The sequence below is a fragment of the Trichosurus vulpecula genome, chromosome 3 (assembly GCF_011100635.1).
Source record: "Trichosurus vulpecula isolate mTriVul1 chromosome 3, mTriVul1.pri, whole genome shotgun sequence".
NCBI classification, from domain to species: domain Eukaryota; kingdom Metazoa; phylum Chordata; class Mammalia; order Diprotodontia; family Phalangeridae; genus Trichosurus; species Trichosurus vulpecula.
The window spans coordinates 182791880-182809221 of NC_050575.1; the positions used below are offsets into that span (position 1 = coordinate 182791880).

The 17342-nt window shown below is 41.1% G+C and overlaps 1 protein-coding gene across 1 annotated transcript in view; it reads left to right on the plus strand.

Annotated features, from left to right (window-relative positions):
* RBBP8NL (RBBP8 N-terminal like) overlaps positions 1-17342 on the plus strand; it is a 45282-nt gene that overhangs the window by 18789 nt on the left and 9151 nt on the right. Inside the window, exons 8-10 of the mRNA XM_036748349.1 lie at positions 1392-1555; positions 5359-6220; positions 14182-14302. Coding sequence (XP_036604244.1) covers positions 1392-1555; positions 5359-6220; positions 14182-14302 — 1147 coding nt within the window. The remainder of the gene's footprint in view (positions 1-1391; positions 1556-5358; positions 6221-14181; positions 14303-17342) is intronic.

Below are 17342 nucleotides of genomic sequence, written 5' to 3' on the forward strand. Positions count from 1 at the left end.
ATGGCTATATTTTGCATAATTCTAATTGTAAAAATTGAAAACTTAAACATATGTGATCACTTCAGGGGATTCTTTATTCTCACTGATTGGAAACTAGTTATATTGTCCTATATCTCTCCTCCCTTTCACAGTCAAATGCCCAGAAAAGAAAAATTATCGATACTTCCCTCTATCACTTCCTTCTCGCTCACTTTTCAACCCTTTGCAGTCTGACTTCCAACCCCAGCACTGCCATGCAACTGCCCTTTCCATGTTTACCAAGGATCCCTTCATTGTTAAATCTCACAGCCTTTTCTTAACCCTTAGACTTCTCTGCAGCATTTGACAATATTGATCACCCTCTCCTCCTAAACTCTCTCTTCCCTGAGCTTTCATGACACTACCTTTTCCTATTCTGATTACTGCTCTGACTCTCTCTGCTCTGACTACTAATCTCCTAAAATTAGTCTCCTTTGCTAGATCACCATCCTTGTCTCTGCCCCTAACCATGTGTGCCCTCACCTAAGGCTCTGCCCGGGGACTTTCCTTTTCTCTTCTCTCCCTACACCCCTTTTCTTGTGATCTCATCAGCTCTCATAGATTCAACTATCATTCCTTTATAGATGACTTAGATCTCTATATCCAGCCCTAATCTATGTCCTGAGCTCTAATTCCACCTCACCAACTGCTGTCTATTGGACACTTCCAGCCAGTGGTCCTGAATATTATTGTAGGTCTTCCAGCAGAAGCTGAATGATCATTTGCCAAGGATGTTTCAGATGTAATTCATTATGTGAATACAGGTTGGACTAGACAATACCTATGCTCTCTTCTAGTTCTGAGGTTCTATGACTCTATGATACTGTAATCTGTAAATAAAAACTTAAATGCAATGAGTAATTTACTACTTAAAGAATAATATTAATAATGAAACATTGCATTTTATAGAGCTTTATACCTTTCAAAGAAATTTCACATTTTATTCTCACAAAAACTTTATGACAGAGACAGAGCAGGTACTATGCTCACTTAATAGATGAGAAAACTGAGGCCCAGTGAGGTTAGATGATTGTCCAAGGCCACATAAGTCAGTAATGTAAGGAGTGGATTGCTATCTTTTGTAGTGTAAATTATCTTTTCTGTAATGTGAATAACCAATCCCTGACTTATCTGTTGAGCATGTTTATTAATTTATATCTATTACATTTTTATTATATGTAATATTATATACAAATATATACATATGTATGTGTATATATATATACATATATGTATGTGCGTACATATATATATATGTATATATAAATAGAGTTGCTTAAAGTGGGGCACATCTGCATAGGATTTCATGTGCCCTTGTTTCGGTGCAATGAATATTATAACCTTGATGCTATTCTCATCTCCCCTCTCTTCAGAATCCCCAGCGGATTTCTAATCAGCTGCATGGGACCATTGCTGTGGTCAGACCAGGCTCCCGGGCTTGCCTCTCAGAGAAAAATTCTTCTGAAGCAGCCACTCCACCTCCGCCAAGAAGCAGCCCTCCATCCCCATCCTATGACCGAAGTCATACCCTGGACAGGTGAGTGGAGCTCCCCTTTTCCAATCTCCTCAGCACACACAGCAGATCATATCTGAGTTGGGGGTGGAACATGGTACATCAGAAAGAGCACTGGGTTCAAATCCCAACTCTGCCATTTACTACCTGTGTGACCTTGGACCTATCACTTAACTTCTCTGACCTTCAGTTTCTTTACATCCAAAATGAGGGAACTGGACTAGCTGACCTCTAAGGTCATCTAGATGACCTCTAAAGCCAGCCAGCCAGCCAACCTCAATCTAGAATATATAACATATAATCTCAATCTATAATCCTATAATTAAGAAAAAGGAAAGCTCTGAAACAGCCCCCAAAAAAGCAGTCCCAGATAAAAGGGACCCCCTCCCATATATGAAATGGAGTGAATCAGCATGAGGAAATAGATTTGGCCTTCCCCTGCACACTTCCCAGAGTGAGGGTCCCATCCCCACAGCAGTCCAGTTACTATTCAAATGCCCACGCCAAAGCAGAATATCATCTGTATGGCAATCAATTTGAGAGCACTATTGGAGCCTCCTGATCTACCTAACCTAGGCTTGGGTTGGAGTATTGTGGTAGGGAAAAGTTGGGAAAAGCAAGGACTCAAAGGAAGTGCTGCTCTGTCCAAATAGGGATCAAGGTAACAGGAGGAAACACTGAAGGAACCAGTCGTTCCTAAGGATTCCCCAGAAGCTGCTCCTTGTATCATATTCTCCATCATTTCCATCCTCCTGAATAGAGATCTCCATGCCAGCCCTGACCCAAGCTTCCATTCTTGTGGTGGAATAGAGTCCTGTTCATTCCCCTAGGACCTGAGATCTGGGCTGCACAGTCTGAGCTAAGTCTAGCACCTGTTGTCTATCACTGCCCAAGCTGATGAAGCTGATTGAGTTTGGGAGTGAAATCAGAGGAAAGGATGGAAAGAATGAATAAACTGATGGAAGGCAGATCAGAGGCAGAACCAGCACTTCACCACACACTTACTCCAAGAGGGGCCTTTGGAGCTCCAGACACCCAGGAACTCTGGCTAACTGTCCCTTTTGTCCTTATGTTTATTCCTTCATGGTCTGAGCCTTTAAATCAGGGCTTTCTAAATCAAACCAAACTTGTTCAGGATTTCTGGGAGCTACCTTCTTCCCCTCCCTCCTTTCCAGAGTTCTCCATCTCTAGAGGCCAGGTTAACAGGGCTGTATGAGAGCTGAGGCTAGAACCCAAATCTCCCTTCCCCCAATCCGCTCCTCTCCACTGTACAACATACTACTTTCCTGAGTACTTATTCCCTCCCCAACTAGTCGGTGAGTTCTCCAAAGGCTCAGGCCATTCTCTTTTCTTGTCTAACCCCTAGCACCTGAGTGTCCAGGAAGTGCTCAGTAAATGTTTGTTGACTGAAGGAATGATTGGTACCTCTGCCGAGCTGGCATCAATCACTTCCAACTAATGCTGGGGAGTTTTACAATCACAGAGAAGTTTTAGATGAGCACAGAAGCTGTCATCATATAACCAAATTAATTGCACTTCACTTAAGGAAAGAGCCTGTTTTAAATGTGACGGGGCTGCCTCCACACTGGATTTTGCTAACCAGCTGTGTTACATTGGACAAGTCCTTTCTTCTTTCTGGACTTCAGTTTCCTCATTTGTAAAATCAGGAGCTTGGACTAGGTGACCTTCAACGTCCGTCCCAGCTCTAACTTTCTATTGTCTTTTCTATGATCCTACTAAGAGGCGTCGGGGCATAGCAGAGCTATCCTCAAAGCCAGGAAGACCTTGGTATAAGTTTTGCCCTCTAACACATATTGACTAAACCACTTGAGTTCTCAATTTGCTACCCTCTAAAACCATAAGTTGCAGATAAGGTCTGACCTTCATTGGCAGGAGTTCCTTAAAAGCCAGTGAAATCACAAGTCTATTTCCTATCCCTGTGGTCCTATGATTCTTCATTCCAGAGAGAACGTAACTAAGTACTAAATTATGCAGAGAGCCCAGGCTGCTGTTTCTCACTCGGCAACATCTCTGATGGCTTCTCCCTTTGAGCTGTCCCCCTGCGAAAGGACAAACACACACACACACACACACACAGAGAGAGAGAGAGAGAGAGAGAGAGAGAAATTATGTTTGTAGAATCCATCTGGGGTACAGAGATGTAAATTACATCTGAGGTAAAAAACTATTCCCTATAGGAGCAAACATTCCTGTTCCTCTACATTCCTCCAAGTCTGTCACCAGAAACTAGATGTTTGTTTTCTATAATTAGTTGTTTGAAAAGATTAAGGTATTGGCAGAAGTGAGAGTTGAATGTAAATGGATTTCCACCCCCCCCAAAAAAAATATTTTTCTTTCCCTTTATATAGAGCCAACTCGCAATTATCTGCATTGAGCTTCTCACTGGAGGTATCTAGTGACAAAAATCTACTCGCAAGTTGGTTTCCCCTGTCCCACTTGCCCAACATATGGTTTCCACAACCTCAAGTCCATGAAGCCCCCAACTGGTGTGAGCATAGAGAATGCAAACTCAATTAATACCAATTAACAAATATTTATTGAGTGCAAGGTCCCGAGGTAGGGGATGAGAGAGGACAAAGAGAATATGGAGACCCTACCCTCAGGGACTTCAAAGTCTACTTGGAGAAACAAGTCTCACCAGTATGCAAAAAGAGCTAATAATAAAAGGCTCTAGGCAATAAGTGCCTACTGAATGGGACAAACCTAAGTACTGTAAAAATTCAGTGGTAGGAGAGATCATTAAGGGCTTTATAGAAAAGGCTTTATGACTCTCGGGTTGATTAAGGGATTCTGTAGGTCCTTAAGAGAACAAAAAGGAATAGGAAAGGCATTCTAGCCAGAAAGATGTTACACTTGGATGTGGCAACTGATCACCCTATGTTTCCCATATGATCTAGTATTCTGTAATTTTACAATACCCCAGATGTGGGATGTGTGAGAGGCAATAGGAGTCTAGACTTGAGGTTTCATCAAGGTAGAGGTCTCCTAGTTTGCTCCTAGTCCTTCCAGTGATTCAGACTTGCAACTGTTCTATGACGTACAGTCTTGGACAAATGTCTGGAACGTTCAGAAGTTAAATAACTTACCCTGCAACACACAGCCAATACTTGTCAAAGACAGAATTTAAACCCAGACTTCTGGCCACTAACACTAGGCATAAAGAAAAAAGTAGCAACTGTTTTTCTTATACTTTAGGGTGAAGGAATATTTGGGGGGCAGGGGTGGAGACATTTATTAATGTGCTTGGGCCTTCATTGAAAATCCCTCAGGTTCCTACTACCGGGGAAAAGTAATAACTTCCTTGAGTCCTGGACCTAAAATCCCAGAATTCGGTTTAATGCATATTTTCTAGCAGTGACATGACCTGGCCTGGCAGCCCTATGAAGGATGATTTAGAGGGAGGGAGTGAATACAAGTGCATACAATATGACTGTTAAAGGTACTGATTTGAAATCAGAGAGGATTAGTTTCAAATGCTGCTTGTTACTTGTATATAACTTTGGACAAGCCATTTAATCTCTCTGGGCCTCAGTTTCTTCATCTATCAAATGCAAGGGTTGGCCTCTGAGGTCCCTTTCAGCTCTGAATATACATGAACCACCGGGGTAGATAATGCAAAACAGTGTTCTTCTCACTAGAAAGGGCAATGTCAGAGGTGGGAGGAACCTTGAAAGTCCTCCAAACCCAACCCCTTCACTTTACAGAAGGGGAAACTGAGGCCAGAGGGTTCAAGTGCATTTTTCTCTTTCTCACATCGGCTTGATCAATCTCCCCGTGTTGTCTTTTTCTCCCTGTGCCTGGCTCAGCTACATGAAAACGAACAAGCAGGATTCCCGAGAGGCCGCCTCTTCCTATGAATCTCTGAAATTGACAGCGCGCAGCGAGCACCTCTGTCTTCTCAACCGCCACTTGTCCCTGCATCGCTTCGGCCTCCGGAGTAACTGCTCTTCGCCCCCCGGGGCCCAGAGCATTTCGAGGAGCGGGCTAAAGGGCGGGGAGGGCGATGAAGTCCGGAGCCGGCTGCAGGAAGACTGGGAGGACCGCCCGGCCTTCTTAGACCTGCCCGGAGCTATAGTGTACATGCGGGACCAGAGACTGGAGGGCACGCTCCAGTTCCTGGAGCAGAGGGAAAGACTCCAGTACCTCCTGGCCCAGCAGCAGCTTCGGGGGCTCCGAGTTCGGGTGGAGAGCACTAGAGATCGAGATACAGCCCCAGGGGAGCCGGAGGAGAAGCCGCCCTCTCCTCCTCACCAGACTGCAGACTCCGGGGGAAAAGAGACAAGGAAAGAAGAGAAGCATCCGCCCAGGCAGTCTTGTGCAGAGCCCGTGAGACCTCTGCTCCTAGTGGGGAGCGACTGCTCAGAGCCAAGGGAGAAGGAGGAAACGAGCCGGAATTATGCCCTGGACAAGCCCCTAGACCTCTCCGACTATGGCCGGTGTAGGGAAGCCCCTAGACTCCCCGATTGGCTCAAGTCGCCTAGTCCCCCCGAGACTCGCAGCCCAAGTCCAAGGTTGGGGGAAAGATCTTCGGCACAGAGAGGCAAAGGGACTCACTCCCTTCTAGTTCCAGAGACCATAAGCAAATTCCCAGCCACCAACCCTGCAGATGTTCATAGAGAGGCAGATCGAGTCTGCAGCCAGGAGAGAGATGAACCCCCTGCTACTTTGGTAAGTGACCAGAGCTCGAAGTGGTCCTCTCCACCCCTCAACAAAGCCTCGCCCACGCAGGCCTGACTTATTAAGCAAGCCTGTGATTGATGGATTCCAACTCTTTTTAAGCGTGTCACTCACAAGCCAGAGGCTGGACCAGTTCAGATCCCTGAGGTCTCCAGATCTGGCTTCGGGGCAGCTTCCCTTTACCCCGGTGTCCCCTCTCAGGTGCCCACCCACTGCCACTCACCTGCTTGGAGAAGCCAGGCAGACCACCCTTCTTGATGCCTGATACCTCTCTCCCTGTTCTGGTCAGCCAGCAGGAAAGGCACTGAGGAATCTAATGTCAATGTCAATGCGTGATAACAGCTCCAAGTACTTGTATACATACCTAATAGGGAAGAGACGTGTTCAAAAAAAAAAAAAAAACGCGTTTGTACTTTGATGAGAGACAAAAGCTTAACCAAAAAGAATTCAATGCAAACATTTATTAAGTACCTAGTATCAATCAACAAGCCTCTATTAAGCACTTACCATATGTGTGCACTGTCCTGGGTGCTGGCTACTTTATACTGGAGGCAATAAGAAAGGCAGAAGGGTTTTGAGTAGGAGTGATTTCACTAAATCTGTACAAAAGTCAGACATAATTGAAATAAGACATTAGGCCTATGTTAATGAACCCTAAGATTGCATTTATTATGTTTCTTGCCTACCATATAATGCTGTTGGCTCCTATTGAGCTTACAATGCACTAAAATTCCTTGATAGTTTCGGATTGACAGCCATCTAGGTGCACCATTGCCTTTTTGTACTTGTGAAGTTGATTTTTTTAACCCAAGAACATGACTTCACATTTAACATTATTAAAGTCAGCTTTAACATTATTAAAGACAGTGCTGTAGCCTGTCAAGTTCTTCTGGAATCATCTCTCTGTAACCTAGTATGTTAGCTAATCATATTAGTTTTGTGTGATCTCAAAGTTTGATAAAACTTGTCATCTAACTTGTCTATATCTTAGGAAATTGACTCAGTCACATAGCAGGCAAGTGATTGTCCAGATTAACATGGAAAATAAGGGCCAAGGGTGGGATGATAATAATAAATAACAATAGCTGACATTTATATGGTGCCAAAAGTTTTCAAAATGCCTTAATACATTAATACATACATTTAATTAATTTATACATACAATTAATTAACATACATTAATAATACATTAATACAATAATGCCTTAATACATTCAGTAATGGGTATAAGATAGGTGATGCTTATCCTACATGAGGCTATGAAAATGGATCCTCCTGAGATGAAGTATTTAATTGCATCATTAAAGGTAGGTAGGTAGTGAAAGAAGGGTTTTTGACACCTGTGAGATAGGTTAGTTAGAAAGTCATCTCAAATGCAACAAACATTTACTCCTTCTCCTCCCCTTTCCTATTTCCTTACTACCTTTACTTTTCTTGATCCAGGTTTTTCTAGGCTCTGCCTAGGACTTTCAGAATGTAAAATACTCATTTACATATTACATTTCATGATTCTGTCACAAATTCTGCTTATATTTTGGCTCCACTCTGAATTTAAGCTCTGAGGAAATCTTTAAGCATAATCTATATATCATTTCACCATTAACGTTCTTAACTCCTAACTTCTAGCTTTGTGTGAACCAAAAGGAAAACACATTCACAGTGTGGTTTAGGTGTGTTTACTCCAAGCAATTGAGAGATAATAGAATACAATATGGAGACTCCCAAAGGCCAACACAGCATAGGTAAACAAAAGGGGATCTAACTCTCTAAGCCTCGCAGCCCCACTGATGCATTAATGACTGTTCATTCCTTTATTCTTTTTTTTAAGGGAATTACTGGAGTTTAATTACTCCCTTCCTCTCCCTTCCCTCTACCTCCAATGTTGTGAGTGGCCTCACTCTGACTTCTATGGATGCAGGTGACAAATCTCGATTTATTGCCGACTCTCAAAATCCCTGAGCCACCTTGGGAGGGGCTCTAGTACTGCCCCAGGCACCTTGATGTCTCCTGGGAAGATTACTCAGCAACTACCTGCCTTTTGAAACAAACCAGGATCTGTGATTTCTGTAAACCTAAAGCAGGCTCATCAGAGCAGGAGCACAGGGGTCCCCAAAGAAGATGCTACCCCTCAAGAGTATTTTTTTGGCTTTCAAACAGATGTCAGGGAGCCTGCCACAGTGCCTGCCAACAGAGTGCCCTGTGCCCTCTAACACACCTCAGCATACTCAGCTGAGGCTAAAGAGCTGTCCAGATGGTTCAGACTAGAGTGTGATTGGTGCCTGTCCATCCAGGAGCTCAGGCACCAGGGGCCTCAGTCTTTCTCCTCCCTGCTAAACCTTCTCCAGTCCTGGACCACCCTCCTTCCCCACCCTCACCCCCCCAACACTCCCCTCCCATACCACACCCAGGGCTCCAGATCAAGATCCACCTTTCTGGGAAGACTTCCTGGACACTGCTGACTACATTTGTCTTTTCCTAGCTACTCTCTGTCTTGTCTGCACCCTTCAGAGGCTTCCTTCCAAATCAATCAACAAGTAAACAACTGTTCACTTTCCAAGTGCCAGCTTAGCCAAGTGCTAAGCACTAGAGGGTATAAAGACAAAAAATGAAATACTCTCTGACCTCAAGGAGCTTATATTCTAATGGAAGAGATAATGTATGCAAAAATAGACATATGCAAGATACATGCAAATTAGACACTACACAAGGAATAGTAGGAGGAAAAGGCATCAGCACCTGAGGTAGGGAGTGGCTGGGGACAAGGGTAAAGACAGGAAAGACCTCCCTGAGAAGATGGCTGCTTAAGCTGAATCTTGTAGGAAGCCAGGGATTCCAAGAGGCAAAGGTGAGGAAGGAGACTATTCCAAGCAGAGGGGATAGCCTAATACAAAGCATGGAGCTGGAATGTGGAGCATAATGTGTAAGGAACAGTGAGTAATCCTGGACCTCAAAGTGCCAGGAGATGATTTATGTGTAAGAAAACTGAAATGATAGGAAGGGGACACCTTGTAAAGAGTTTTACAGACCAAACAGATATTTCATCCTAGGGCTAATAGGGAGCCTCTGGAGTTTTTTAAGCAGTAGGCTGCCTTTAATGTCCTTTTGTTTTTTATATTATATTCAGTTTACCTGTGCAACTGCAACTGCCAAGGACAAGGCTCTGGGACTTTTACTTCTCTACCTCCCATAGCTTCAATATTTGTCAACATTTGTTTAATTGAATAGAGCAGAAAATTAGTGATACCCTCCTTTGGTTTGTCTGCCTGTTTTTGAAAGGTAGCCCTTTTCCCTTTGGCCATCTGTAGCCTCTAAGTAAACCTCTATCAAAAGCACTGACTAAAAAAGAAAAAAAAATGTTTATCAACACAAAGCCAAGCACAGATATCTCCCTGCATACCTCCTTCCAAGATGATATTGACAAGATGGCTATTTTTTTGGATTTAGTCATTCAACCAATTCCAAATACACCTAATTGTAATATCATCTAGTTCATCTTTCTCCATCTTTTCCACAAAATAACCTAAGAAATTTTACCGGATGCCTTGCTAATAGCTAAGTTGATCATATCTACTACTGGCCTCAGTAGATTGATCTACTACTTTAATAACCCTACTACATAAGCAAGTAAGTTTAGTGTGACATGACCTTTTTAAATGTATTATTAATGCCTTTGGCTTTGGTATCACTATTATTTCATATTAGAACCCTCCCTTGTAACAACTTAAAACAGCTAAGCAAAATGAACCTACAGAGTGGTCTCATATGTCAGGGTATGTAACATCCTGCACCCATAGTCCATCACCTCATCACCTCTCTGTTGGAAAAGGAAATATGTTTCATTGTCTGTCCTCGGGAAACAATATAGGTCATTTGACTTACTATGCATTAAGCTACTCTATTGTGGTCCTGCATATCATTCTACTGATTCTATTTTTTAACTCTTCCTCAATTCATACAAGTTTTCTCACATTTTTCTGAATTCTTCATTTTATAATTTCTTTATTGTTTTTGGAGGGGGGAAAGGCAGGGCAATTGGGGTTAAGTGACTTGCCCAAGGTCACACAGCTAGTAAGTGTGTCAAGTGTCTGAGGCCAGATTTGAACTCAGGTCCTCCTGACTCCAGGGCCTGTGCTCTACTCACTGTGCCACCTAGCTGCTCCCCATTTTATAATTTCTTAAAATACTTAAAACATATTTCTTTAAAAATATTATTTAGCAAATAATATTTTATTACATTCATTTACACAACTTGTTCATTTATGCCCCAATCAATAGGCATGTACTTTCTTTCCATTTTCTTGCCACCATCTTTTAAAATGACCTCATTTTGGGTAGAGCCATTGTGACTTTTCATGATCACTGTTCCTTTTTTGAGAGGTCCACAAACTATCCTTTTATAATACATTTCATAATTTTGTCTCACAGCATCGAGTCACATCACATGGGTAGTTGGTTATCTGTGGCTAAGACAAGGAGCAGGGATGCTGACAGAATGACAAGCTGATACTAGGGGAAACAGAATTTGAGATCAAGGGACTTGGAACACGGTCATCGGGTATTTGAAAGGCTTTCACTTAGATGAAGGATTAAACTTTTCTGTCTGGCTCCAGATGAGAAGACTAGGAGGAAGGGCTAAAAATTATGGAGGCAAACTCAGGCTTGATATAAGGAAAAATCTCATAACAATTAATGCTATCCAAAAAATGGAATGAGCTGTCTCTGGAGGTAGTGGGTCCCCTCCATCCCTAGAGGTCTTTAAGCAAAGACTTGAGCATTTGTTGGGGATATGGTAGGAGAGTTTTATTCAAGTGTGGTTTAGAAAAACCACCACCCTGCCTTCAAGGAGCTCACAGTCTTACTAAAGAAACAAGACTGACACATGTGAAAAAGAACAATGAAGTGGAAAAATGTGGAATATGAACTCCAGGTACAATCAGAGTTTAGAGAACAGATAGTTCAGTGTGGGCTTGAGTAATCTTGGAAAATTCAAACCTTGAAGGATGGGTAGAGGAATAAAAAAAGGAGAAAGGACATTAAATAGTATTTCCCTCCCCTACTCCACACTCCCATAGCAATCTATGCTCCGTTGTCACCCAAACCATCCACAAGTCTGGGGTCTAAGACCCATATATTTAGGCCTAGATCACAGAATAACAGAATTTTAGACTGGCAGGAAGAAGGATCTGAGAAGTCAAATAGATCAATTCATTAATTTCACCATGAAGAAAAATAAGGCACAAAGTAAAATGTTACATAGCTTTACAGTTATACAGTTACACAGTCTTTCTGGACTAGAAGACGTGTTCAAATCCCAGGTCTGCTACCTACTAGTTATGTCATCTTGAACAAGTGATTTCATCTTTCTTAGTCTCAGATTCCTCATTTGTAAAATGAAAATAACTCACTACTTACCTCATAGGAGCATCTGTGAAGAAAGTGCTTTGTCAATCTTAAAGTGATTTCTTTAGTATTTATTTTCCCCAGCTATATGTTAAAACAATATTTAACTTTTTTTAAGTTTTCAGTTCCATGCCCAAAGGGTTATAAAACTGTATACCTTTTGATCTAGCAATAGCACTACTAAGTCTATATCCCAAAGCAATCATAAAAAAATGGAAAAGGACCCACATGTATAAAAATATTTATAGCAGCTCTTTTTGTGGTGGCAAAGAATTGGAAATTGCAGGGATGCCCATCAACTGGGGAAATGGCTGAACAAGTTGTGGTATATGAATGTAATGGAATACTATTGTGCTATAAGAAATGATGAGCAGGCAGACTTCAGAAAAACCTGGAAAGACTTAGATGAACTGATGCTGAGTGAAGTGAGCAGAACCAGGAAAACATTGTACACAATAACAGCCACATTTTTCGATGATCAACTATGATAGACTTAGCTTTTCTCAGCAATACAATGATCCAAGAGAATTCCAAAAAACTCATGATGGAAAATTCTATGCATATCCAGAGAAAGAACTATGGAATCTAAATGCAGATCAAAGCATACTGTTTTCATTATTTGTTTTTTCTTTCTCATGCTTTTTCCCTTTTGTTCTGATTCTTCTTTTACAACATGACCGATGTAGAAATATGTTTAACATGATTGTACATGTATAACCTATATCAAATTACTTGCTGTTTTTGGGGAGGAGAGGAAGAAGGGGGAAAGAAAAATTTGGAACTCAAAATCTTATAAAAATGAGTTTTGAAAACTATCTTTACATGTAATTAGAAAAAATATAATACTATTAAGTGGGGGAAAAAATTAAAGTTTTGAGTTCCAAATTCTATTTCTCTCTTCCTCCCTTTCCTCCCTCCTCCCTGAGAGGGTAAGCAATCTGATATAGATCATACATCAAAACAATCTGGTCCTGGCTAAGAAATAAAGTAGTGGATCAGCAGAACAGATTAGGTACACAATACATTATAGTAAATGACCATAGTAGTCTAGTATACGACAAACCCAAAGATTTAGGCTTTTGGGACAGAAACTGCTGAGAAAAATGGAAAACTATCATAAAAACTAGGTATAGACTAATATCTCACACCATTTACCAAGATAAGGTCAAAATGAGTACATGATTTATATATAAAAGATAATACCATAAGCAAATTAGGAGAGCATGGAATAGTGTACCTGTCAGATCTATGGATAAGGGAAGTTTGGGACCAAAAAAGATATAGAGAGCATTATAAAATGTAAAATAGATAATTGATTACATAATATTTAAAAGATTTTTTTTAATTTTTGCAACAAGTATCTCTGATAAAGGCCTCATTTCTCAAATATATAGAGAATTGAGGCTAATTTATAAGAATACAAGTCATTGCCCAGTTGATAAATGGTCAAAAGATATGAACAGGCAGTTTTCAGACAAAGAAATCAAAGTGACTTTTTAAACTGATTTTTTTGTTAGCATGTGGCAGAGCTGGAAATAGAGACTAGGTCTTGTGACTCCAAGTCCTGTGTTCCTCTTGGCCTGTTTGATCAGTAAGTCAACAAGTTTTTCCACAACCTGCAACCCCACCCCATCCCCATGTGTTCAGAATTGTCCTACCTGTACTCAAAAGAAAACATGCTCCCTGTCCTTGGGAAGCACATGAGAAGTTTCCTCCTTGTCTCTCTAACCACGAGACAAGCTTGCCACACAGGAAATATTAGAGAACTATATACACTGTATGAAAAAATGTTAATTGCTTGGCACCCCTCTTATTCTCTTTGCCATAAGAGCTATGGGACTTAGGGACTTTGAGACATAGAGACTACCCCAGCTAAATGATAGCACTGTTTAAATTAAAAAGAAGAAAAACACCTGCTGTACCTTCAGTGGCCTCTAAATTTCTTAAACTGTGCACAGTGATTTCTAGACTATTGTACTGATTGTTCTTTAAGTAAGTAAAATTTTTTGTGCCTAAAACAATGTCTCATAGGGCTACTTAAAAAAACAACCCCATCATTCTAAAGCAAAATGATGAAAATCAAGAACCAGAGGAGCTTAGATGCCCAGAGTTAGAAAAACCCTTGGAGACCATCTAGTCTTTAAAGAGGGTACTTAAAAGTGACTCAGTATGACAAGGTGGAAAAATGTTAGAACTGAAGTCAGAAGACCTAAGTTCAAATCCCAGCTCTGCCACTTAACTTTGTGAACCTGTTTTATCACCTATAAAAATTAGGGGGTGGGTTTCATGACTTGTAAAATCCCATAAAAAACCTATAAAATATCTTATATCAAGGCATGGTACTTGAAATAAGATTGAACACGGAACAATAGCAGAATATTGTCTCGGTCTGAAACCCAGGAATTTCCTACTCCGGAACAAGGGTTGGGGTAGCAGGGACATCAGGGAGGGCTTATTTAAGCCTCAAGTTTGGAGGGATCAGCAGCTTCGATCAGGAAGCATGCAGAGCCCTAGAGATGCGAAGTACTGTTGTCCTCCATGTTATTTCCTAGGAGCAAATGCTGTCCCCACAAGGTCATCATCTCAGCAAGCTCGCTTCAGATGAGGCTGAACATGAACCAGGAATCAGGCTGAGGTTGTCTCTCCGGAAACAAGAAGCAGATGGTCAACCAGGTAATCCTACTAGTAGTCATCAAAATAACAAATAAAGGGACACAGTGAACAGATTGCTGGACTGGGAGTCTGGAAGACCTAGGTTCAGAATTCTACCTCTGATACTTACTAGCTGTGTTATCCTGGGCAAGTAACTTAACCTATGGGAACTTCAGCTTCCTAATAATAATAGCTAACATTTATATAGTGCTTTATATATATATATATATATTTATATATATATATTTATATGTATATATATAAATGTATATATATATACATTTATATATGTGTGTGTGTGTGTGTGTGTGTGTGTGTGCCAGGCATTGTGTTAAGCACTTGACAATTATCATCTCACTTGATACTCACAACAATCTTGGGAGGTCAGGTTCTATTATTATCCCCATTTTACAGACAAGGAAACCAAGGCTGACAGAGGTTAAGTGACTTACCCAGGACTCACATAGCTAGTGTCTGAGGTTGGATTTGAACTCAGGTCTTCCTGACTCCTGGCTCAGAGCTCAATCCACTCTGTCACTTAGCTGCCCCAAATTTATATAATGGTAGAGCACTTACCTCACAGGTTTGGTATGAGGCTAAAATGAGATAATATATGCAAATCTCTTTTCAAACTTTAAAACATTATGGAAACATTAGTTATCATTTTTAAATAGCTTCATTTAGCGTGTTGATTAGATAGCAATAAAATATTCATTGCTTTCTGCACTTTCAGATCATATTTCCATCTTTGCAACAGTTCTGGATCCCTCTCCCAACCACAGTCTTCTGTTAATATGTAAAATAATTGCTTAAAGGGTAATGTCTTTGCCACTTAACTCCCTGGATGACCAGGGACAGCCATCTCCTCAATTTCCTCAACTATAAAATGGACTAAGTGATCTCTAACATCTCTTAAAGCTCTGTATCCTATGATCCTAAGATTGTATCATATCCATAAAAGAACTGATATAGCTTGAGAGCACCATAGTAATTATAATCGTTTATATTTCTGTGACAATTTATATGCATGATCTCACTGGATCCCTTAGCCTAGAGGTAGATAATAATAAGAATTGATTTAGACATTTATTTATGACATTTATTTAGAACTTTCAAGTTTGCAAAGTGCTTTTCTTCTATTATTTCATCTGACCTCACAAAAACACTATAAGTTAGGTATTGTCCCCGTTATAAAGATGAGAAAATTGAACCCCAGGAAGACGAGCAACATGCCCATGAATCCAAGATTGAGTGTTAGAGGCAAACCCAGGTCTTCCTGACTCTAAGGCCAGCACTCTACCCACTATGCTCTGCTGCCTTTCTAGGTAGTATGACTATAATTATGCCCATTTTATAGACGAGGAAGCTAAAACTCAGAGAGGTAAAATGACTCGCACAAGGTAACACAATAGCAAATGGCAGAGCTGGGATGGGAATTTTGGTCTCCTGATTTAAAGCCAATATTCTTGCTAACTATAGTACTATTGTATCCATGTCATGATCAAAGTATTATCAGTGGGTTATGGTGAACCCACGGAGGGACATCCAGAATGAACAAATCCTGGGGACCTTATTCAGTCTGCTTGCTGATGATGAATACAATGGCATAGAGAATAATGGTCCATGCATTTGCAGAGGTTAAGATTCAAAGTGACCTTGATAAAATTAAAAAGTAGTCCAGGGTAGTATCATTAAGGGCATTGGTCTTGGACAATTTACCTGTCTGAGCCTCTGTTTCATCATCTATAAAATGGGAAAAAATAAATAAATTTACATCACCTGTCTCACATGGGTTTTGGGAAGATAAGATGACAGAAAGGTAAACATATTTGGAAAGGAATGGGCATTTTCCATAAGTAGAATTGTTTGAAAAATATAAAGTATTATACAAATGCTATATTATTACAAACCAAGACATGACTCACTAGGGGTAGCTGGAGTGGCTTAAATATTTGCCCAGGAGATGAGGAGGAGCTAGAACAGATTTCCGTTGAAGGCCCTTCCAGTTCTGGATTTCTGCACTATGTTATGTGACTGAGACTCTAGAATCTCCCTCCTATGCCTTCCCTTTTGACTGTAGTCATTCTCTGAGCCTTTTCCATGTTGTCATAATTGAATCACCTCCCTTCGTTCCCACTTCCAAGGAGCCAGACTATGAGTCACATCAAGAGATGTGGCCTAAGACTGCTTTGGTCACTGCCAGCTCACTATGTAAACTGAGCCTTGGGCCTAGCAAGAAGATCCTGGGGCAATCAGGAGATCTGGGGTGGAGGTGTAGCTGGGAGGCCTAGTGCTAGGCCAAGCTGACCCTTGGCAAACTGGGAAATCAGGAAAGCTTGGCGTGCCTCGACTCCTTTTCCTGGGCCCAGGGCCTTTGTCCCTTTTTCTTCAGTTTCCCTCTCTCTGCCTACATCATAAACTGCTCTCAAGAATGGGACGATATATTCTTTTGCACCAGGGTGTCAGTGAATGACACATCAATGAGGAAACACCTCTCCTGGGTGACAGACTTTCTTTGACCTGGTATTATATTCCCCAAGAGAGGGATGAATCCTATTCCAGGCTAGCAAGGCATCTAAAAGAGCAAGACTGAATCCCCTAAGAGATGGAAGGTGGAAAAGTGACTGTAAAATTAGGATAATTATCTCTATCCTATCTACTTTAGTACAGATCAAGTGAGACTATGGCTAGTCTCTATTCACTCTAAGACATTTTGCAAACTACTGTGAAGCACTATATCCTGATGAGACTGAAAGACTGTTATTATCATCTAAATATACTATGAACCTACACACTGTATCTGCTGTCCTAGCTACATGCAGAGAGGAGCATTGCCAGAGGGCTGGCATCCCACTAAATAATGATTGTATAGGGGGAAGGAGGGGAAGGGAGGGTACTGAGACCCAGGCAATGAACAAAATACAAAATTATCCTCAGTCTTATGTGTTCCTCTCTCTTTTCAACTTCCATAATAATGAAGCAGGGTACAGAAGGTATTGTTTACACAGTTCTTATACAGTATACAAACATTCATTTAATTGTTCATATTCTTAATGTGGGC